General features: G+C 30.3%; 14 protein-coding genes across 14 annotated transcripts; 6 read left to right on the forward strand and 8 right to left on the reverse strand.

Annotated features, from left to right (window-relative positions):
• Nucleotides 1-24: 24 nt before the first annotated feature.
• cubi_03018 (cytidylyltransferase) lies at nucleotides 25-1,900 on the reverse strand (the record flags this gene model as incomplete). Its single annotated transcript, XM_029020031.1, has 3 exons — nucleotides 25-36; nucleotides 95-997; nucleotides 1,046-1,900. The coding sequence occupies 3 exons, from the start codon at nucleotides 1,898-1,900 to the stop codon at nucleotides 25-27; spliced, it is 1,770 nt and encodes a 589-aa protein (XP_028876032.1).
• A 183-nt stretch (nucleotides 1,901-2,083) lies between these two features.
• On the forward strand, nucleotides 2,084-2,842 carry cubi_03019 (uncharacterized protein; the record flags this gene model as incomplete). The annotated part of the gene is made up of 1 exon (XM_029020032.1): nucleotides 2,084-2,842. The coding sequence occupies one exon, from the start codon at nucleotides 2,084-2,086 to the stop codon at nucleotides 2,840-2,842; it is 759 nt and encodes a 252-aa protein (XP_028876033.1).
• Nucleotides 2,843-2,953: 111 nt separating this feature from the next.
• Nucleotides 2,954-3,763, reverse strand: cubi_03020 (uncharacterized protein; the record flags this gene model as incomplete). The annotated part of the gene is made up of 1 exon (XM_029020033.1): nucleotides 2,954-3,763. The coding sequence occupies one exon, from the start codon at nucleotides 3,761-3,763 to the stop codon at nucleotides 2,954-2,956; it is 810 nt and encodes a 269-aa protein (XP_028876034.1).
• A 46-nt stretch (nucleotides 3,764-3,809) lies between these two features.
• On the reverse strand, nucleotides 3,810-6,177 carry cubi_03021 (helicase; the record flags this gene model as incomplete). Its single annotated transcript, XM_029020034.1, has 2 exons — nucleotides 3,810-5,411; nucleotides 5,455-6,177. 2 exons carry the CDS (start codon nucleotides 6,175-6,177, stop codon nucleotides 3,810-3,812), a joined length of 2,325 nt encoding a protein of 774 aa, XP_028876035.1.
• A 1,274-nt stretch (nucleotides 6,178-7,451) lies between these two features.
• Nucleotides 7,452-7,826, reverse strand: cubi_03022 (U6 snRNA-associated SM-like protein LSM7; the record flags this gene model as incomplete). The annotated part of the gene is made up of 3 exons (XM_029020035.1): nucleotides 7,452-7,514; nucleotides 7,559-7,629; nucleotides 7,676-7,826. 3 exons carry the CDS (start codon nucleotides 7,824-7,826, stop codon nucleotides 7,452-7,454), a joined length of 285 nt encoding a protein of 94 aa, XP_028876036.1.
• A 121-nt stretch (nucleotides 7,827-7,947) lies between these two features.
• Nucleotides 7,948-9,438, forward strand: cubi_03023 (PP2C-like phosphatase; the record flags this gene model as incomplete). Its single annotated transcript, XM_029020036.1, has 1 exon — nucleotides 7,948-9,438. The coding sequence occupies one exon, from the start codon at nucleotides 7,948-7,950 to the stop codon at nucleotides 9,436-9,438; it is 1,491 nt and encodes a 496-aa protein (XP_028876037.1).
• A 197-nt stretch (nucleotides 9,439-9,635) lies between these two features.
• cubi_03024 (uncharacterized protein) lies at nucleotides 9,636-11,186 on the reverse strand (the record flags this gene model as incomplete). The annotated part of the gene is made up of 1 exon (XM_029020037.1): nucleotides 9,636-11,186. The coding sequence occupies one exon, from the start codon at nucleotides 11,184-11,186 to the stop codon at nucleotides 9,636-9,638; it is 1,551 nt and encodes a 516-aa protein (XP_028876038.1).
• A 349-nt stretch (nucleotides 11,187-11,535) lies between these two features.
• On the forward strand, nucleotides 11,536-12,987 carry cubi_03025 (uncharacterized protein; the record flags this gene model as incomplete). Its single annotated transcript, XM_029020038.1, has 1 exon — nucleotides 11,536-12,987. One exon carries the CDS (start codon nucleotides 11,536-11,538, stop codon nucleotides 12,985-12,987), a length of 1,452 nt encoding a protein of 483 aa, XP_028876039.1.
• An 84-nt stretch (nucleotides 12,988-13,071) lies between these two features.
• Nucleotides 13,072-13,668, forward strand: cubi_03026 (uncharacterized protein; the record flags this gene model as incomplete). Its single annotated transcript, XM_029020039.1, has 1 exon — nucleotides 13,072-13,668. The coding sequence occupies one exon, from the start codon at nucleotides 13,072-13,074 to the stop codon at nucleotides 13,666-13,668; it is 597 nt and encodes a 198-aa protein (XP_028876040.1).
• Nucleotides 13,669-13,687: 19 nt separating this feature from the next.
• cubi_03027 (uncharacterized protein) lies at nucleotides 13,688-15,565 on the reverse strand (the record flags this gene model as incomplete). The annotated part of the gene is made up of 1 exon (XM_029020040.1): nucleotides 13,688-15,565. One exon carries the CDS (start codon nucleotides 15,563-15,565, stop codon nucleotides 13,688-13,690), a length of 1,878 nt encoding a protein of 625 aa, XP_028876041.1.
• Nucleotides 15,566-15,680: 115 nt separating this feature from the next.
• Nucleotides 15,681-16,070, forward strand: cubi_03028 (uncharacterized protein; the record flags this gene model as incomplete). The annotated part of the gene is made up of 2 exons (XM_029020041.1): nucleotides 15,681-15,894; nucleotides 15,943-16,070. The coding sequence occupies 2 exons, from the start codon at nucleotides 15,681-15,683 to the stop codon at nucleotides 16,068-16,070; spliced, it is 342 nt and encodes a 113-aa protein (XP_028876042.1).
• Nucleotides 16,071-16,095: 25 nt separating this feature from the next.
• cubi_03029 (kelch repeats-containing protein) lies at nucleotides 16,096-18,066 on the reverse strand (the record flags this gene model as incomplete). The annotated part of the gene is made up of 1 exon (XM_029020042.1): nucleotides 16,096-18,066. One exon carries the CDS (start codon nucleotides 18,064-18,066, stop codon nucleotides 16,096-16,098), a length of 1,971 nt encoding a protein of 656 aa, XP_028876043.1.
• A 106-nt stretch (nucleotides 18,067-18,172) lies between these two features.
• Nucleotides 18,173-19,831, forward strand: cubi_03030 (uncharacterized protein; the record flags this gene model as incomplete). The annotated part of the gene is made up of 1 exon (XM_029020043.1): nucleotides 18,173-19,831. One exon carries the CDS (start codon nucleotides 18,173-18,175, stop codon nucleotides 19,829-19,831), a length of 1,659 nt encoding a protein of 552 aa, XP_028876044.1.
• Nucleotides 19,832-19,867: 36 nt separating this feature from the next.
• Nucleotides 19,868-21,739, reverse strand: cubi_03031 (histone methylase; the record flags this gene model as incomplete). The annotated part of the gene is made up of 1 exon (XM_029020044.1): nucleotides 19,868-21,739. One exon carries the CDS (start codon nucleotides 21,737-21,739, stop codon nucleotides 19,868-19,870), a length of 1,872 nt encoding a protein of 623 aa, XP_028876045.1.
• Between the last annotated feature and the right edge of the window lie 143 nt (nucleotides 21,740-21,882).

Consider the following 21,882-nt stretch of genomic DNA (forward strand, 5'->3'; position numbering starts at 1 on the left):
ATCTTTTTTTGACAAATTCAAACGTTAAATAGTGATCTTTGTCAATCTCAACATTATTAAAGTCGTTTTTGCAGTTTAGTTCTAAGTTTAAAACTCTTTTTTTTGTTAAGTCTCCAAGTTGGTATTTAAAGCCTGAATATTTTTTATTACTAGCTTTACCAAAAAAAATGTTTTTTTCAATGTCAGAATGGCAATATATGTATGGAATACAAAATTCAGAATTTTCACATCCCCGTGCCTCTTCTTTATCTTCATCCATTAATAACCTGCTAAATAAAAAGTACACCTTATTCAATTCACAGTGCGAAATCCCTACTCTCCTTTTTTTAATTAAATTTAACGAGGATATAAGATAAATAAGTATGAATGTTAAGTATTTGGAGATTCTAATGAAAGAGTTATTTTCTAACAAATTTAATCTTTCCATTTTCCCTTCCTTTTCTAATTCAGTGATCAATTCCCCAAGCCATTTTTCAAAAACAATTCCGCCTTTTTCATGCCCATGTAATGCTCTCCATTCATACAGAATCTCGAAAATTACGTCATCAATAAATGAAAATATCATGTTTGTCATTTCAGAAATATCCTTGGATATAAATCCTGAAAAAAGCACTTTATCGAGTGATATCATGATTGCTTTTTTTAACAAAGACAGATTAAACAGGTTATCCAGATTCCGTTTCAATGAATATCTGAGCTCCGTAGAGCAGAATTTTACTGGAATCACATTAGTTGTTTTCAATCCTCCTGAATGATCTATTAGAGGTTTGTAAACAAACGGAACTTTAACTAATTTAACTTTTGGCGAACCACATGCCAACCTAAGGTCATTAATCTTCGCTGCGTTGTTATAAGATTCCGGAGTTGCGATCAATGCGTCAAATTCAAAGATATCTGCGCCACCAACGATACTTGAAATTCTTAATATGGCAACAGAAATATTGGGAGATAAAGAGAAAATAAATGAGTGTACATTTGCACTTCTAAAAGAAAAATCCTAAATGGAATTAACATATTATTATGAATATTGGTAAAGAAAACTTACCTGAATGATATCTTTATCACTTTTATTAGCATTAAGTGGCTTATCTGTTATACCAATTATTACCAACTCTTTTGCATACCAAGTGGCAACGGTAATGTTCACTTTATGTCCAGGGTGCAGCCTGTCAAATGTTCCCGCAAATAATGTACGATTGATTTGGCTATCAAAAAAATGATCATCGTCATTTTCTATGACTGCATTAAGCTTATTTTTCCATAATGGAATTGATAGATTGTCCGAAATCTCAAAAGTATGGAATCCATGCGAAATTAAATGCTTAGTGTAATTTTTGCAGACTATCGAATTTATATCAATATTTTCAGAATTAAAATTAATATAATACATGTTTTCTTGGCTAATACAAGAAAATACATCATTAATTATATTTGCGCATTGTACCAGATTACCATGTTTCTCACAAAACTTATATGAATTAGACCAGAACAAAGTTTGATCTTTCGGCCCTATCGTTTCGTATATATGGTTTAGGCAATCATGTCTAACTGGAATAAATCTTATGTCAAATGTTGGAATTTTATTTAATGTTTCAATTACATCGAGTGCTATTTCATATGCTTTAACAATACTGTTAATATGTTTGTAAGTCAACTTAATAAACGATGATTCGTAGGTGCCAATATCAGTTCCCGAGTCTTTCTCAGATTTCCCATCGATTTCACGGCAATATTTATCATTTTGTGGAAGTACAGAATAGTAAATGAAAAGTGAACGATTAATATGATAAATGCACGAGTAAAGTAATTTGAATAATGCATGTCTCACACCATAAGATATATTAACATCGGTCCACCATTTTGGATCTAAAATCAAAAACCCACTCTCTATTTCTGACATCTAATAAGCTCATATTTATTGGATAATTAACAAATCAAGTTCACAAAGCTCCTTAAGAGTTAAAAATCTTTGACCGCGCACATTTAGCCGCAACAGCAATCTGTTTTGTCTCTATTGTCAGCTAATGACCATATTATCCAGAAAATATTCATTTAGAATCAATACAGATTCTTTCCTTCTGACATGAATAAATTTAATTTGAGCAACCCTGTAAAGGCTCAAAAGCATTTAGAAGATGCTGTAAGTGCACTGAAGGAACTTGTTAACATCAAGAAGTGTCCAGAAGATTTATTATTTAATAAAAATTCTCAGTTTATTACTTTGATTATTTCTCTGTCTAATACTCCAGAATTTGTTAAAAGTAAGCATGTTGCGATAAAGATCCCAAATTCACTATACAAACACCCAGAAAACGAAGTTTGTTTATTTGTCAAAGATCCACAGAGAAAATGGAAAGAATTGATCAACTCTTCTAACGTTGAACTCAAAGTCATTTCAAAAGTTATTAGTGTTAGCAAACTTTCTAAGAAATATAGTACATATAAGGATAGACGAGAACTTTGTTCAGGATATGACCTATTTTTATCGGACGACCGTATAATAGAAAAGATGCCTAAATTATTAGGTTCATTTTTTATTAAAGCAAATAAAATGCCAATTGCATTGAAAATCAGGGAATCAAATTTCAAGAATTCACTAGAATCTGCGCTATCTTCGACATTTATGAGTATAAAGAAAGGAAAATGTGTTGGCATTCGTGTTGCAAGAGTTGATATGGACACCAAACAAATTGTCCAGAATATAATAGAGACAATAAAACAAGTATACGATTTTTTTGAAGGTGAAAATAAAAATAAGAATTGGAAAAATAGTATAGAAAGCTTATATATACAGTCTACAAATACAATGTCTTTACCTATTTGGTTTAGGAAGAAGCCATAGTTTTTTATTATCTTTTAATTTTGAATTACTAAATTGATAGAAATGGAGTACCATTTAAGCTAATATGAGCGATTCAAATCATTCTCAGTAAGATTGAATTCTAACAAATAATTACTCCGACTCTTCACTTGATTCTTCTAAGAAATAACTTGTCATCTGCTTTCTTTTCGAATCGGAGGCAAAAATTGTTTTTTTTTGCTGATATTTTATCGATGAGATGGCATTTAGTTCATCTAATCTTCTTCTAGATTCGACTTCTTGTTTGTTTATCTCCTCTAATGTTGTGGGGATCATGGCTCTAGAGCGAGAGTCTTTAAGTAGTTTATTTTTTTCAATTGTTCTAGGTCTAATTGTTAGTTTTTTATCTACTCTTCCCAAACAAATTTTATACTTTTGGTCAAAGGTGTCATCGAAAATAAATGCTTTGTCATACCCTATTACACAATCATATACAACTTCATTATTAATCATTAAAGAGTAAGTTCCGTCACTCCAAGAGACTAGTTTGGAATTAGAATATGTACCTCCTTCACTATTAATACCACCTGTGATGCTAAAATCATTTTCTATTGTATTATCATTTATATTTGTCTTATTTACAACTTTGAGACGTTCTGGGAGTTTTAAAGTTAATAAAACTCGATCATTATTATCTATCCCAAAATAATTTACTGGCTCTCGGAGCCCTATATTGTTAACAACCTCAAATTCATCGACAAAGTTATTGTTTATATTGTCATTTGTATTCGCATAGGTTTGAACACTATTGTCTTTCTCAATCTCAAAAAATCGCCTACCGTTCGAAATTTGATCAGAGTTGGAATCATCTTCCCCAAAAAGATCAGAATCACTTCCCTCTACGTTTAAATTATGAATAACTTCATTTGAGGGACTTTTTATGTCATCTGAATGATTAAGCATGGTATATTCAATAAATGAGAAATTTATACCAATATGCGCGCAAAAACTAAGATTTATTTTTATAAAAATCTCTGAGTTTTAAAATCACATTACTCTGAAAATTCCATTCAATTAATGTGTCATTAGGGATATTTTTAGCCACCCACTTTGGCAACATTTGCTTTATCTCAGTATTATTATATCGATGATCAACCAATAAAATAGTTGAATAGTCATTTCTATGTCTTATTGCACGCCCAATACATTGATTTACTGTTTTCATACAAATTATTTTTCTATACATGTTCTCGTACTTATTGCAATCCCCAATACTTCCGTTGAAATATCTTTCTTTACAAGAAAAAATCTCGGTCTTTTGTGGGAATGGAAGCGAAATAACTACAAGGCATCTGCAAAGTTCATCTGAAAAATTAACTCCTTCCGAAAGAGTTCCATTTAAAACAGCAAAAAGCATTGCGCCATAGTCCTTGTTATTCATGATGTGGTCTTTATATAAATTTAGCAATACCTTCCCACAATTCGAACCTTGCCTTTTCTCCTTAAATATTTTCTTGTTTTTTATAATCGACCGGTAGTAGTGTTTAGAGCTTTCTGAAATAAGAAACTTGAAAAATACATCAAGGAAAGTGTAGGATGTAAAGAAAACGCATATTCCGTTAGGTACTTCTGATGAAAGCACTGAAAATAACTCACAAAGATTTAGTAGCTGCTTTACATCAGTTCTATATTCGTATCTTAAGTCGACAATACTATTGTCAATAAACTTTGGAATAATCAAACACATCAGATTATTACTAGAAATATGGTAATTTGCAGAAAACTTTACAATATTTGTAGGTTCCATCGGTGATATTAATGGTTGAAACTCGGTCAAAGGTTCTAATGTCCCTCCAACAAGCATCGTAGATTTTGTGTTGGCAAATATATCAGTAAAACTTGATTGAACATTAATAGGAACAACTGTAATGGTAACCTGTTTGTTATCTGAATGATCAAAGCTAGTTTCAATAATAACTTTGTCGAATTCTTTATCAGAGCAAACTAAAGCAGCAATAAAATCTTTGAATAAAAACAGGGAATTTGAATAGGAGATTATTTCTTCAAAACTATTGAATTTAATTGGGAAATACCTTCCAAATTTGATAATTATGTCTTTAATTTTAGTACATAATTCATTTTCAATGATAAAATTGATTATTTTGTTTAGATCAAATGCATTTATTTGGTAGTTGTTTATAAATTCGAGTGGGCCAAGTAATATTTGATTACTTTTCATTTCACTTTCATTATGTTTACGTTTATTAGTATTAATTATATTACTGGTAGACGAATAAATACATTTGACTAACCTAACTAGCTGTTTGAAAGTTGCAAAAAAATTATTTTTAGTAGTACAATCATTTGTTGAAATTAGCTTTTCGAACGAATAATTCAATATTTGGCAAGAAATTAAAGTAAAACTGGCTCTATTATTTGATTCCAATGCATTGATTAAATTGTGTGCTTCGTCAATGAAGCAAAAAGTTTTTTTCTTGTCAAGCAAGATTCCAAATGATTCTCGAGTAGTTTTATTGAAAATAATGCTGTAAGGTACGAGAATAATGTCCGAATATTTGCTGGCTTCTTTAGTTGCATAATATGGGCATGCCTAAGAACAATATTTAGTCAACATACAATTTATATAAACTTACACTTAAACTATAACCTTCCTTACATAATTCTTCAATGTTCATTGGTTCAATTAAGCACTTTTTTGCAAGTTCCATGTAGTTTTCTTTATATATGCATTTATTTTCTTTTTTTCCCTCGCCAGAATATAATTTACAGGCGTCATTAATAAGATGGCTTGGATAATTTTTGACTTGATTATGCAAACAAAGATGAGATCTACTTGCAAGTGGTACAATTGAATAAATATTGGAGATATGAAAATTATTTCTATTTGCAATCTTTATTTTTATAAACTCTTCAACAAATTGCGTTAATTGTGTGTGCGTTCTACTAGAAATAATTATCTGATAGAAACTGGGGGAAAAATTCAAATTTTCAGTCAATGTTAATTCATCTATGTTTTTTTTGGTTGAATTTAAAATATCATCCTTAATATGCCTTAAAAAGTTACTTTTCCCATTTATATATTGCTCAAATGAATTTTCTCTTTTTTTTTTGATTGCATTAACGACCCATAATGGTACCGATTTACTTACTTGTCCAGAAGATACAGGACTGGAAATTTTCTGGTTTATCCAACTTAGAGAAGAACATAAAATGCTCAAAGTTTTGCCCGTGCCAGTTGGAGATTCAAAAATTCCAATTCCTCTATCTATATCATACAGCTTCCAGGCACTCAAACAAAATTCTGACTGTATATCATATGGTTCATTTGGGAATCCAAATTTATTTGTGGAACACATTGCGAAGCATTACTAATTCTTTTTTCTTAACTAAACTGGCTACCTAGTATTCAAACGTCAAAAACATTTCTGATAGACCACAAACAAAATTCTGCAATAATACTTAAATTAATTCTATTTATTAAAAATATGTTTAAATCAATTCAAAAAGTGCTATCCATAATTTTTGCACAAAAAAATTATTTTTTGCTTAAGAAACACCACTAGTTTTATCTTCTATTTGTAAAAATAAATTTTTGATATACTCACTAGCGCTTTAAGTAGAAAGCATTCAATTTAAACTATTTATTAGTATTCAATTATCTAAAAAAATTTTTTCTTTTTCAATCGAAATATATAATCAATTTCCCATCCATATACAATTTAAATCAAATAATTTATACAGAATGACGATAAAGATCGTTACCCAAACAGTTTTAGATAATTTGAATATATGCAATTCCAAATATTTCTATATAATTATTTTAATAGATAATCAATTCATAATTAGCTATTTCCTCTTTAGCAATATGCTTTAAATTACTATCTTGCAAAGTATCGAATTAAAAGTTTAGATTAAATAACAATATTTTGGTGTAAAATAGTATTTTTTATAATAATTTGGATAAAAGGAAATTAATATAATTTCTATTGAATCCTGTAGCTGAAAATGAAATTTTTGCCAAGTATTTTATTCGTAAACAACTAAAATCATATATCTTTTAATTAAAAACATATCTTAAAATAATTCTAAATAAACTCGAATATAAATTTTATTTACGTTGTTTAAAGTATTCAATTTTATCTGAATGTAATATTTTCATTAAGTTTATATTATTCCCGTTTAAACACGCTAGCTGTTAATATTTTAACAAACTTTTTAAAAACCAACAGTATTTCTAAGTGTAAAAATGTTTTAAAAGTCAAAATTAGAATTGATTTCTGAAAAGTATAGTGAACAATGTTTGAAAATATTTAAAAACTCGATTTCTTATTGATTCATTATAAATCCGACTCCTCTACAAAATCTCAGAGTATATTTCAGATAACATTTTTAATTGATTAAATTAACTTTGAAGAAAAGCTAACAAATTTCTAATTATTAAATTTATTTCATTGAAATCGGCAAAAGTAGTAAAAATTAACTTCAAAAAAAAATATTTAAAATCTTATTCTTTACATTTGTAATATCTTACTAATTTTAAGGGGTATAGATATTATCAAATTATTTTTGAACAAGCACTCTTATTGAAATAAAATTAATTTTTGGATTAATAAAAAAATACTAAATAATCTTATGGATTACAGTATGGGTTATCTATTACTTCACTTCCATCGCTAGGGCAAATCATTAAGACCTGAGAGAATTTGTGATGAAAAAAAAAATGAAATGTGAACTTACAGAAGCACCCCTAATCACTAATAGGCCCAAACTCCGCTTTTGATCAGTGAACGAAGGTAATTCATCTTTATCTATTCAAATGAACAACTGATTAGATAAATAATAAGAACAACTTACCGAACATATATTCAACCGTTTCATCTAAAACGAGATTTGTAACCGCATCAAATCCACGCAATATTCCAACCACTTCCCTTCCACCACACAATTTTACTTTGATTTCTTTATTATTGAACTTGTTCAACCCTAATATTGACTTCGATGACATTTCTATAACAAATGTTGATTATTAAACGAGCGGTACCAGAATTTTGCTAATTGTAATGGCATATGTAAATTGTTAAATTTCCAGGCTTTGAAATTTATATTTGAACTGCTTGGTAAAAATAATGGATTATTTGAATCTAAAGCCCCATGATATTTTTAGAGAAATAACTAAAGATTTGTTAAGAGGCGAAAACGTTAAATTTTATTTAGAATCGAGAACAAGTCAAGAAATATCATGTGAAGAAAATCAATTTCTGGAATTCGTAAATCAGTATTATATAAATAAAAAAAGAAGTCTAGACAATAAGCAAAGATGTGACTATTTTAAGATTCCATTACTTATAGATTCAAATGGAAAAATTATAAAAATAGGATGGTCATTAGATTGGGATAAGAATTTGATTAATTTTAACTCTGAATCAGCGATGTTCTTATCGAAAGAATATAAGTTTATTTATTTGTACGCAGTATATGATAATTTTAAAGACGAAAATATAAAAATGAGATTAACTGCTGGTAGTAAGCTTCAAACGGAAAAACGTGATCCTCAGTCAATTACCCTTAATTGTGGATTCTATGAAACAAAGGGGACGAGAAGCTATATGGAGGATAGAACATTTTTGTCGTTAGATGTCTTGAATCAAGAGTCAAATACTCAAAATAAGAAACCTGTTATTTCATTTTTTGGAATTTATGATGGACACAATGGTGAATTTGCCGTGGATTATTTGAAAAACCACCTTCACAAAAACTTTTCACTATCTTTTAATCTGCTTAACTATGGCGAACCAATTCAAAACACTGTAAATGCATTGGTTGATTCATTTTATTTAACCGAAAACCAAATTAAGAAACAATATTTCAATTCTAATGATAAACAAATTCTGAAAGAACTTGAAACTATAATTGATCAAAAACAGGGATTAAATATCAATTCCGAAGCATCTATCAAGGGCCAAAATATTAAACATATATCGAGCGGATCTACTGCAATTGTATGTTGTATTACTTCATCTACTTTATGTATTGCTAATCTTGGAGACAGCCGTGCAATTCTTTGTAAATGTGGGCGTGCTTATTCACTAACCAAAGACCACAGAATAAAAAGTAATTTTGAAGAAAGAGAGAGGGTAAAGAGCGAAGGAGGAACTTTTGATGATGAAGGATATCTTTCTGGGAATCTTGCGGTTTCTAGAGCATTTGGAAATTGGGACGTGTCTAATGGAATGAAATTACAAGGTTTAAGCTCGACCCCTGAAATTTATGTTCATAATATCACTCATGAAGACGAATTCCTTTTAATCGCATGCGACGGAATATTTGAATCATTTATGGATCAAGAAGCAATAAGCCTTATTAGAAGAGCTTTAATAGAGAATAGTGATCCAAATGTCGCGGCTGAAAAACTTATTTCTGCAGCACTTCAAAGACAGGCTCTTGACAATTTATCAACTATTATTGTTGTACTTACTCCTCCAAACTATATGACAATAGGAAATAATAATTCTTGTGTTGATACGAACCCAGAATCAAAGAAAAAGACAAATTATGGTCATAGTTCAAATAGGAAAATATATAATTTTTCTAAACTTAAGAATTTACTGCTAACCTAATTTGTTTGAGAATAATTAATACCTTCAGTTGTGCTTATTTAAACAAACCCAAAACTTCATAAGAGATTATTTGATTAATAATATTTTCCCAATTTTCTCGGAAATTAAATATCATATTTACTAATGACCACACAGCTTTAAATTACTTAATTATTAAATATTACATAGGTGTTAAAATAACACATTTCACAAAATATTTATTCATCTATAGCTTCAGTTAAAATATCCAAATACTTCAATTTTGTTGAGATATTATCCATAGGCCCAGATTGGAATTGGTTAATATTGCCTTCATGAAATGACCCGAATGAACTGTTTTTTGCCCCTGGTTCAAGTAAGGAAATAAGTTCTGTTCTTGCAGTGTTTATATCGCTTCTACCTGCTGAATTAGCATTAAAGCCATTATCAATCGAATTAGAAGAGTAATTTCTTTGATTGATATAATTATTTGGTTTGTCAAATGGTCTAAAGTATGGTGGTATACTCTTGTTTTGGTCTAAAGAATTCTGTTGAGATTTGATTCCCTCCCTTGGTTTTGGGAATGGTGGTAAATCTTTTGTTTCAAAGTACGTATTCCTAGGAGCATAAGTTATTTTAGAAAAACTAGGTAAATTTGCAAGATAATGAGGCTGAGTTGCAAACGCTGTCGAACAACCACTTATTGAAGCACCCGAGCCCTGAACAGTAACGTAGGCAACATCTTCAAGTCCACCGATTGCCTTATATGCCGAGTCATTATACATTAGACCACCATGATTTATTGGCCTGAATGATGATAGCCCAGGCCCACGAACTACACCACAATTTATCTTTCGTTTGAACAAAGGAGAGTAACAAGAACTCCAAATCCTCCAAAACCCTTTTGCAAGAAGCATTATACGGTATCTTCTTTGAAGAAACTCGAAAAAGCGGCTTGTGCTCATAGATCCTGAAGTTTCATGCATACCTTGGTCATTCACAAATGAACTAGTATTTGGAACTCCATCAGACATTTGATGTGATGATCTATTGGTTGTTAATTTCCACGTGACGAACGCCAGCAACTTTCGTCTCTGGAACGCTGAATACATACAATGAATTAGGCTCCATAAATGCCTTGTTACAAGCTCAACATTTAATGCGATGCAACTACTTGTTTCAGACTCTGAATCAGACTCTGTTTCCAATTCACTATTTGATATACTATCAGCTTCGTTCTCTCTAATTGATTCATTGTTAGAACCTGACCTCGGTTGTGTTTGGCCTCTCCTTTTAGATGGCTTGCTTGACACTATTTTTTCTAACTTTGTTGCTTTATAGTTTTGCGCTAGTTCAAGTTGTAAATTTTTTATTTGGGAGGACAATCTTTCGTTTTCCGCTAGTAGCAACAATTGTTCCTGACGAAATAGGCGGAGTTGAGTCTCATTATAATGGTATTGTGCAGATCTATCTTCGCCAATTTTCTTTGCGTAAGCAATATCCCCAAATGCAAATTTATATAAACTCCTAAACGCCCACCTTAAATTCGATGTGTTAACAGAGTTAGAACTTGTCATTCCAGATAAAATTTCAAGAGCTCTTCCTTTGCAAAGTGCTACATGAGTTAATGCCCTGGCAGCAGACAGTGGAATAGTTTCCTCATGCAACCTTTTTACTTCACTTTCAAGTTCTGCCTCAGCAGAAATGCGCTTTTGCAGTTCATCTTGTAACTGCTTGACATTTTGTCTTAGTTTCTTATATTCAGCGTATTCTTCATTTCTTGTATCCATTTTGTTTAGAACATCTACACCTCATTTTATCTGTTTTCCGTTACCCTGAAAGTTATATAAAATTATAATATAATCCACATAATAATGCGCGCCAGTAATATTTAGTTCCAAACAAAGAGATGAGAATTCTATATATTATACGCCACTATTATTTTTAGAATTCCCCAAATTAGTAATATTCAAAAACGAGGTTTTAAATTATACCAAACTGTTTTTGCTTGTGTTTCTATATGGAATAAATACATCACCTGAAATTTTTTAATTAAACATTTTTTAATTTATCATTCTTTACCAATTAAAGAAACTATGGCGCGGATGTCAATTCTGAAATTATTTTCTCTATTCTTCAATGAGTAAGGCAAGAAATAATAAAAATTCTATAAAACTCAAACTTCTTTCTTCTGCAGATGGAAGAGATGACTCTTCTTCAATATGGGTTCCAGTTTCTAATAGGGAGTTTACTGATGATGAAAAAAAAGAAATAAGAAAAATCATTGGAAATGTATATTTCCATGATGAATTAGATAATATAAATATTGAAAATAAGAATTTAGGAATTGATGTATCGATACAAAAAGATGAAGTAAACAAGGGTTTAGATACTGAAATTTTTAAAGATAATTATTTCCCAGACGATGGTTATGATTATGAACAGCATCTTTGTACAATAAATAAAAATGGCAATTACATTAATTCAACCTCTAAAAATAGAGTAGATCAGGATTCAAGATCTTTATTGCTGAATTCAACATCAATACTCTCTAATTCGGAAATAGATGTTAATAAAAATGATTTTGTATCTGAATTAGTTGAAGTTGCAAATTGCTTGGAAGAACCGGATGAATTTGAAGAACTTAATGATGATTTTATATTAGATATGACTGGTCTAAAGAATAAATGTGAACTCGATAGGAATATTAATATCAATGATATACTATGGGGAGGGGGGAAATTACAGCAAGATTACAAAAATGATGTTCAGAAACTTGATAATGAATTTAATTTATCAGAATTAATCACTCAATATTCTGACAATTCATCTCTTTTTTCTAAAGAAGATCACAATAATGAGAGCACTGATGACTTACTTCAAACGGTATTGGATGAATACAGTGATTATTCCAGTACTTTGGAAGATAATACAAGTGAATTTTGTTTAGTTAGATCTAACAAATTAGATATTTCAGAATATGAAAATATTCTGGATAGATATATAAGTCAAGCTAAAAGGGAAAATTTGATTAGGAGCAAGCCAGAGAAAAGTTATGTTGAGATTAACAAACCACTTGATAAAGTTCAAGTAGAAAAGATAATCTCAATATTAGAAAATACAGAAATTTATGACAATTCATCTGAAGACACACTATCTGAAATTTCGGATTTTGAGACTATTGAAAATGTAGGCAACTGTTTCCCCCAAACCAATTTTGAAATAGTGAATAAACCAAACAAAGTTGACATATCAAACTATTACTCTAGTATAAACATTAAGAACCAAACAAAAAGTCGAACATGTACCCAACAAAAAATATATAAGAATGGAGAACTCAATTATGATCAAAACTATAGCTACGATTTAGAGGATCCGGTCGCCGCATCATTACCTTTAAGAAGGAAAGATGAGACACCAGAAGATCGAAAGAATAGGAAAAAAGCAGTGAAACAAGCAAAGAGAGAAATGCGCGACTTAAAAAGAAAAAATAAACAGAATACTAAAGACTTAAAAAAGTCCGTTGTTGGGAGCTTAATAAATTCAAATCATAATGATATAAAAAGTGGTGTTAGATATTTTAAATTTTAGTCTAATTAAAAACGAATCTTCCCTCCTTTTTTTTTTGTTCACTGAGCGCGGAGTTATTATTATTATATATTTATTTAGAATATAATGAAGATCAGCTTTCGCTGGATTTTATTGAGTTTAATTGTGGCAATGGATATATATTGCCAGTCTGCGCTGATAGGCTGTCAAATTGAGAACGATATATCCAACCACAATAACAGTAATCACGCTGTGGGGGTAGGTGAGAATATTAAGGATTGCCTTCCAAACCATCCCTACATGCGATCATTTTTCCAAACCAATATAATTAAAAATAGCTTGGACTTAGAAAATTTTGGAAGATCGCTATACTTGTCATTTGAACCTTCAAGCGAAGTCAGACATTTTTTAATGGTTTCAGCTGGGATGTTCGCTGTTGCAGAAAGAATACTATTGATACTTTTTGTTTTACAAATAATAATCAAACTTTTTGTGACTCCAATAATAAAAACTTTATCTATAATACTAATAATCATTATTATTTTGAGAGTCATTTTTGCTATTTATAGTCTATCAGAAAGCTATAAGCTGTGTGATGCTACAATTATTCTTTGGAACTACTTGCAAAATTTATTTTTTTTAATAGACGACAAAATATATAATTATGGCGACGATTTATTGCGTTACTTTGGAATTAATACAAACCAAACGCCGGTTTTTTGAACAATGGAACCGGTTAATGCTATATTATTTGAGGAATATTTATTTGTGGTAGCACGAATAAAGAATGGCATTCACGCTCTGATTCAGAATTTAATAGTTCTAAACAAGTTTGATGATACCATCTACCACGCACTAGTGTTGATTTTGAAGCATATCTGAACTCATCTAAATCAAAATAATGCGTATTAACGGTGGACTCTGTAGAAACAGGTAATGCGCATACTCCACATAAGGGAATATTAGAATGAATAATCAAATGTTTATTATTGCTTTCATTGCTTTCAATATAAATCTTATCAACAGTTTTATTTAAATCCCCAGTGATTAATGAAGATGCGGCATCTATACCACATAATCTAGACTGTTGATAATTTACAAAATCCCATTCGATTGAACTATTAGATGGATAACCAAGTGTGCCTTCAATTATTGCCCTCGTTGCATATGTAAATGATAAAGTATCAGAATTGGTTCCAGACAAGCCGTTAATCGGAATAAATCTTTTCCAAGTGATTGGGCTTGCGATTGGAAGATTTAAGAGGATCATTATAGTACGAATTCTGCCAGCCACCATACAAAGTTTGTGCAATAAAGGATGCAATGTGGCACATGCGTTCCAGTATTCATCCAGTGTATCAAATAAAGAAATTAAAAGTGAATTCTTTTCTCCATTGAAATAATTAGAAGTCTCTTGATTTAGATTTGATGGCCACTCAAATACATGGGACTCATTTTTTCGGTTTAAAATATCACGCCTAAGAGCTTCCAATGTTGTACCATATTTGTGCTCTACAATGTTTGATAATTCTGCTTTCGAAGAAGGAACTAAAATGGAAGTAATTGTAACAATTCTCCAAGATGCATTAAGTAGCTCATAAAGGTCCCCAAAAATATTTAAAAAGTTAGAATGTATAATTTTGCCTTTAACGTACTCTCCAAAAATACTCAGAATTTCATTGCCTTCTTTTAATTCAGTAAATTGCCCTAAAGCAAATAGTTTATTTGAGAGACTATTAATCAAATTATTTATTAATGGTAGCAATCCGTTCAGGAACTTTCTAGTGTTTCCAACTGAGATTGATAGGATAGAGTTACACCATATTGTACCCATTCTTTGCAACCGAGTTAATTTAATAATATATTCACCGATAGTCGGTAATAACCTTCTGATTGCCTTTAAAGAGTTTAGTTTCTCTTTATTATCACTTGATTTTTGAAAAATTTGGAATTTGTATCCAACTGCTTGTCCAAACTTGGTTTCAACTGTATAGGTGTTTTTTATTCTCTCCAAAAGGTTTTGTAGTTTGGATTCATATTGTACAGAGGGCTCCACTACAACTTGCTGTAGAAATGCAAAGGCAAATGCATGTCCAACACACTGGTTTACATCAGGAACAACCATAATCGATTTTTCCATTCTATTTAATAATCTTTCAGACCAAGAAAGACAACCAATATAGTTTGCCTTTATCCAGTCCTTATTTTGGTTTTTAGTTTCCGCCATTTCACCTAGCCAATGTAAGTGTTTTGAAAATTTGTTGCCACCCCAATGAGATTGCCTCGCATCTTGAAAGCGCAAATGCTGAACTTTTTCTGAAAGATTATCAAATTCATTGAGCTGTTTTGCTAGGTTCTTCCTTTTTTCACTCATATTCGTCAAACCTTCATCTTCATAATGACCATATTTGGTGTTTTTCTCACTATTTTCGATAAATTTATCTAGAGTAATAATAAGGTGGTTATAGCAATACCAAGAGTATGAATAAAGTTGAGACTTAAAAAGTTTTGACATAATACAAATAATGTGTATTATTTCTTCAATTGAGCTATCCAGTACACCCCACTCAGTTGAATGTTGAATGGAAGAATAGCTATGTAAATCTGTAAAATCTTGCATTGGAATTTGCGTATCTCAGGCTTAATCTAACATTGCAGATGAGCAAAATGAAAATATTAACTTGTTTTAAAAATCTGAATACGCGGTATAATTAAAATTCATTACATGTGAAATTATGAAAATAAGGCTATTTTCACTCTTAACAGCACATTTAATACTTGGATCTCTTGCAGCACAGTCCTGTGAAGAAGTCACAACAAATTCATTTGTGATGGCTTATTGTAAAAATGGGTCAAAATGTACGATTGAAAATATTGGTGGAAACGGAATTAATAACCAAATATATTGTGAGTGTTTAATTGGATATAGCTTACCTGACTGCTCTCTTCGTAAGTTCTAATAAAATTGTTTGTTAAACATGACTGATTTATCTATAGAAATTCCTGAAACCGAGGATACAGACGATAATACCACAAAAAATACATGTTGGATACAAGACTTATTACAATTAAACCAAGAATATAACAATTTTTCCAAATACAAACATATTTATTCACAAAATTAAAAATAAATAATAAAAAAAGTCTGAACTAATTTTCGCATTTAGTCTGGTTATCTTCAAATTTACCGACTAAATTCATGTAAGTTTTTATTTTTTCAACTCTTTCTTGTGCTAGCCCAAACGCATTCCTTGATACATCTTTCTCACTCATTATCACTCCAGTTTCTTCGCTCATAACTAAGTTCACCCAATATGCTTTTGTACGCATGAAAAAATCACGCATTGATTCACCAAGAAATGGAGTTTTGTTTGAATCATCCAAATGATATTTTTTGATAACTTCTTCAACAGCCTTTTTAGAGAGTTCACTTTGCTCAGTTTCATTTAACTCATGTTCGAATTCACTAATATCACTTTCTTCTCCTAAATAGTAATTTTCTGTCGATGAGCTAGGGCATTCAGAAGATAAATCACTCTCTGTATTGGAGTCAGAATCAGCCCATTCTTGAGATTTCATACTTAATGGAAGTACACATACCCACTCATCTTTCTTCAAAATGTTAAAACACCAACAATCATCTAAAGTAATGGTTTTTTTCCCCGACTCAAATAATCCACCATAAATATAAACAAAATTTCCTCTTAAAAACATTCCGCAATTAATTCTTGGAAGCGGTGAGTCAATTAAAATAATTTCAGAATATTTTCCAAAATAATTCACTTTTGTATCTATTAACTTATTATCATTGGATATAATGCTATTAGACGAGCTTTGTTCTGTAATAACTTTTGATAACTTGTTTTTAGTGTTCGATAGTTTTTCAGATAAATCAAAATTATCCAAATGATTTATATTACAGAGCTCATCTTTTTTAGGTGACTCAACATCTTCGAATAAATTCGAATCATTCATTTTAGATTGATTATCGCCATGAGATTCTAGTTTAGTTTTACTATTGGAAAGCTCAATTTCATACCACCTTCTATTATTTATTTCAAATATATATAAATCATTGTAAAAGGTAGAATTAAGATTTAGCCCGAGCTCATCATCCTGATCAAATACACCACCAAAAATTATACACTGATTTTTATATCCAATAATTGTAGAACCAGATCTTGCAGATGGTGGAGTACCTTTTTTGGAAACCCTTTCCCAAGTTGGAAGTTTACCTTCACTTAAAAATGGTTTCATATCTAGAAACCAACAATCAGAGTGTGTTTTTCCAACTGAATTCTTCGAGTTGTCCCTAATTTTTGAATATCCACCATAAATAAAAATACGATCGCTATTTGAGCAGAGAACCATTTGAACTCCACTCCTTGGTGATGGACAAGATTCATATTTAGATGAATCAATTCTGACCCAATGTAACGTTTTTGTATCAAGTATATGGATATCGTTAAAGTATCGTGTTTCTCTTACAGTATCATGGAAACCTCCAAAAACCACAAAGAAATGTCTCCAAACTACCATTCTATGCCCACTCCTTGGAGTAGGACTAAGCCCTGTAGTTTTTATTTCCTGCCATGTATAGTTTTTCAAATTAAGTCGCCATAAATCTCTGAAGTGGTAGAACTGGTTTTCAGTAGAATATTCTCCGCCATGAATATACAAGCACTCATTAAAAATAACTGCCTGGTGGGAACATCTAGGTTTAGGGCCACCTGAGTAATTGCTTGATAGTTTGTTATTACTGATTACTACTTGTTTCCATTCATTTTTATCAATATTCCACTTATAGAGGTCATGAAAGCATTTTGCCTCCTTACCATCGTAATATTCTCCACCAAAAATAATTAATTCGCCAGATATCGGATGTATATTGTATGAAGAAGAGATTCTTGGAGTTGGCCTTTCAGATTGAATAATACTACATTGAATCTCAAGATCATCACTTCTAGAATTTAAGTCAAAATTTTCCACTGTTTTAAGAATTTCCTCAACGCCTTCTCGTTTTAGCTCTTTCAAATATCTGTTTTGTGACTTTGAAAGTTGTTTTTCCTTCTTCTCCTCTGCTTTCTTTAACTTTACATCAGATTTCTTTTTTTTCGACATTTTATCTAATAATTACAACACTTTTGGCGCTATGTTTGTTGTATAAAAGGGTAGATTTAACGTGAACTACAGGTCAAAAAATTACAGGTATTAGATTTTTCTAATCATGGAGGAAATTAATGTTTTTTTGAAGTTTTTTGAGAAAGGTTCTGTGAATCTACAAAAATTTAGACATGAAAGTGATAACATGAAAAAAATACTTTTTTCTATTTTCAAAGCAATCATTAAAGATTTAGATAGAAGAACAGTGGTAGATGACTTGATAAAAAAATTTGAAATTGATAACTCTTCACTCTGGAACTCGTTCGAATTAATTCTTAAGCCAGAACTGAAAAAACTTAGCTTGAAAGTTGAAAATATTACCAAACAAAATGTTGATTTTGAACTTTGTAACTTGAATAGTAATTCTTGCTTCAATAAAACTTTAAACCAAGCTTTTCCAACTGAGAGTAATGAAGAAGAATTTATTAAGAAAAATTCAGAAAAATATATAAATGAAATAGAAAGTTGTGAGAAATTTTTAGTTAATGATCATTCTTCAATTCAAGACAACGAAAATGTTGATTTTTTCGATTACGATGAAATGGCCAAATTTGTTGATCAAGGAGTTAAAAATCCAAATTTTGATTACAATGAAAGCGATATTTCTGACTTCAGCGATTTCAGTGCAGTTGATGACGCTTCTAAATTAAAATATGACGATTTTTTTCTTAAAAAGAGTGATAAATCTGTCTTAGAAACTTCCCCAGAGGACTACGAATTTGATCATTTCAGTTTATCTGAAACCGGAACTATCTCGGATAAAAATGAAGTCAATGAAAACTCTATAAAAAATGTCCAATATTCTGACCCAAAGTTAGAAAATATATCTAAATTGAGTCAAGAAAAAAACAAAATTGATGCAATAATAGATGAGTTGGAAGCAAATATTATTAAAGAAAAAGAATGGTATAAGTTAGGTGAAAGTTCAATCACAGACAGAGAAAAAAATAGTTTGTTAAACATTCATTTAGAGGTACCTCAGTTTTCGAGTACTAATAATTCAATCACACGCATTGATGAATTGAATGAGAGTAATATTTTAAGTGAAAAACCCAGTAAAGAAGAAATTAATCCATATTTGGAGAACATCATTAGACAGAGAATATTAAATAATTTGTTTGATGATGTTGAACCGAAAATTGAATTACTAAGGACACTTGATGTCGAAAATAAAAATGAAGGTGGAGATATACAGGTTGAGAAGTCTAAATTAAGCTTAGCGGAGATTTACTCAAAAAAATATGAAGAACAAATTATTGGTAATATAAATGAAGAATACTCTGATGAAAAAAAACAACTTTCGGACCTTTTTACTGAAATAATGTGTAAATTAGATAACCTTTCAAATCAATATTATGCTACCAATTTACCAATTCTTAAAAGTATTATTTCGAATGAAAATGCTCCTGCACTTAAGACTGAAGATGCAATTCCGGTAATTATTTCAGATAATACAAGGCTGGCCCCACAAGAATTAAAGTCTAAAGGAAAACTTTTGGTAAGATCTGAAATGACACGTTCAGAAAAGAAATCTGATCGAAATTCCATTAAGAGGAAATTAAGAAAAAGAAACGAATCAGTCTCAGGTTCAAAAAAAGAATATACGAAATTAAAAGACAATATCAAGGATGAGTCACTTTTTAAAAAAGAAAAATTGAAGAATAAATCCAATAAACATGAATCATTGAACAAACGATTTAAATCTCATCATTTTATTTCATGATCTAGTTATTTATCACACGCATTTTAAATTTTTTTCCTATAAATGTATACTATACATTCTTCCATTTAAATTGTGTATAAAGCTTGTTGTTGGCTTTGTAACAAGCCATTCATACCATACCTTTTCTTTGTTTGATTTCCTCCAGATGTTAAATGTAATATTGTCAAATTTTCTTAGCAATATAGGGCTACTAATAGGGATAAAAAAATCGAACCAACTAATAAGACCAATAGTAAAATCAGAAGGTAAAGTCGAAAATCCAATTTCATTATAAAGATTACATTCGAAATAGCCTAGAAAGCCATGTAAAACAGAGTCAGCTTTTGATGTAAAGTCAATAGAAGCAAAAATAGTGTTATCTTTCTCTTCCTGAATAAATTCAGCAGGGTGATTAAACGAAAATACTTTTTTAGGCCCTTCTGTTGATATTTTATAATGTGATCTTAATCTAGAAACAAATGGAATTTCCAAATTCTTTGATTTTGAATACGAAACTGCATTATTCCAAACTTTTCTACAGGAAATAGGTTCTAAATACGATGTATAGCGCTGAGGAATCATTTTTCCGTTAGGTTTCATAAATTTTTGAGCATAAATTAGGCATTCTGGAGAAAGTTCATTATCTCCGAAAGAACCCATTAGTTCAGAAACAATTAAATCATATTTCTCACTCAACTCTATTTCCCTAATGTCTGAATTAATGACTTCTACTTTTTTCCAATTAGCATTTTCTTCATAGTTTATCTTTGCTCTCAAAGTTACAACTGCATTCCTATTTTTTTCCACGCATAAAATTTTAAATGAATCATTACATAAACAATTAAATGCGTTAAGTACACTTTGGATCAGCCCTCCCCTCCCTGAACCAACTATCAAAACTTTTATTTCTTCTAATGCTAACGGATGTTCAGACAGAAACAATTTAACTGCATGAAAATATTTTTCATACTTCATACTATCTTTTTCAAAAACCTCATATTCAATGCTTTTTAGATCATTCCATAGTGGTTGAAGAGGTGTTTGAAGAATATCAATGTAATTATACTCATATTTTTGCTGGTCAGATAATGGAGGAAAACTTTTTATGAAATTAATAATATTTTTGAATGATTTCTTTATTATTAATTCAATATTAGAATTTTCGTTTTCATTTAAATAAATTGAAACAGGTATTTTTGCTCTCATAGACCCCATGAGTAATTCTGAAATTAATATATTTGAGTGGCTTGATTCGAAAAAATCCGAGTTTATGAATAAACATTTGACAGGCTCGCCAAAAAAACGCGAATAATCATCTGCTTTAATGTTTCTATATGAACTGCTATCAATTTTTAGTACAAGCCCAATTTTTGCATTGGCTGAAGAGCTTATTATTGTATTTGCAACTTGCCATTCATTCCATTGTTTATCAATTGAATTGCCATTGTTTATAATCACTTCAATCCAAATTTGAATTCTAGTAGAAATCAGTCCAATAAAGGAAGAAATAACAGATAAAAAATGGATGGAAAGTTGTTCAATTGAAATTATAACTGCATGATAGCCAACATAATCACACCAATTTAGTAATTTTTTCGCCTCATTTAAATTCAAGTGCCCGTCTGTAGGGAACTTGCCAATTATTCCTGCATTCCAATCGCTTCCCCCTATTTCATAATGTTCTAGAAATTTTAGTTCTAAATTAAAGCCATTAGTAATGTTATTTTTGCTTTCGGAATTTTGGCTAACGGGGACGCAAACAAAGTCATAGCCAATATCTTTAAGATCATTCAAAGCTCTTTTTAATTTTTTCGAGTCACTAACTTTTTTGAATCCGGGCTCAAAATAACTATTATCATAATTATTTAAATCATCTTCACTTAAATTTAACCCAATGTTAAATATTTCAGGAAAAATTCTAATTGGCATATTTAACTGCCTTGAGGGGTGAGGTTAATCTCTCCGCTTAATACATATTACTATCATAGTATGTTTTAATTATTTATTAATGAGAGATATTTTATAATAACTATTTCTAAAAATATTAAAAAGAGAATATCCCTACTTATACG

The sequence above is a fragment of the Cryptosporidium ubiquitum genome (genome assembly GCF_001865345.1).
Source record: "Cryptosporidium ubiquitum isolate 39726 chromosome Unknown contig_18, whole genome shotgun sequence".
NCBI lineage: Eukaryota > Apicomplexa > Conoidasida > Eucoccidiorida > Cryptosporidiidae > Cryptosporidium > Cryptosporidium ubiquitum.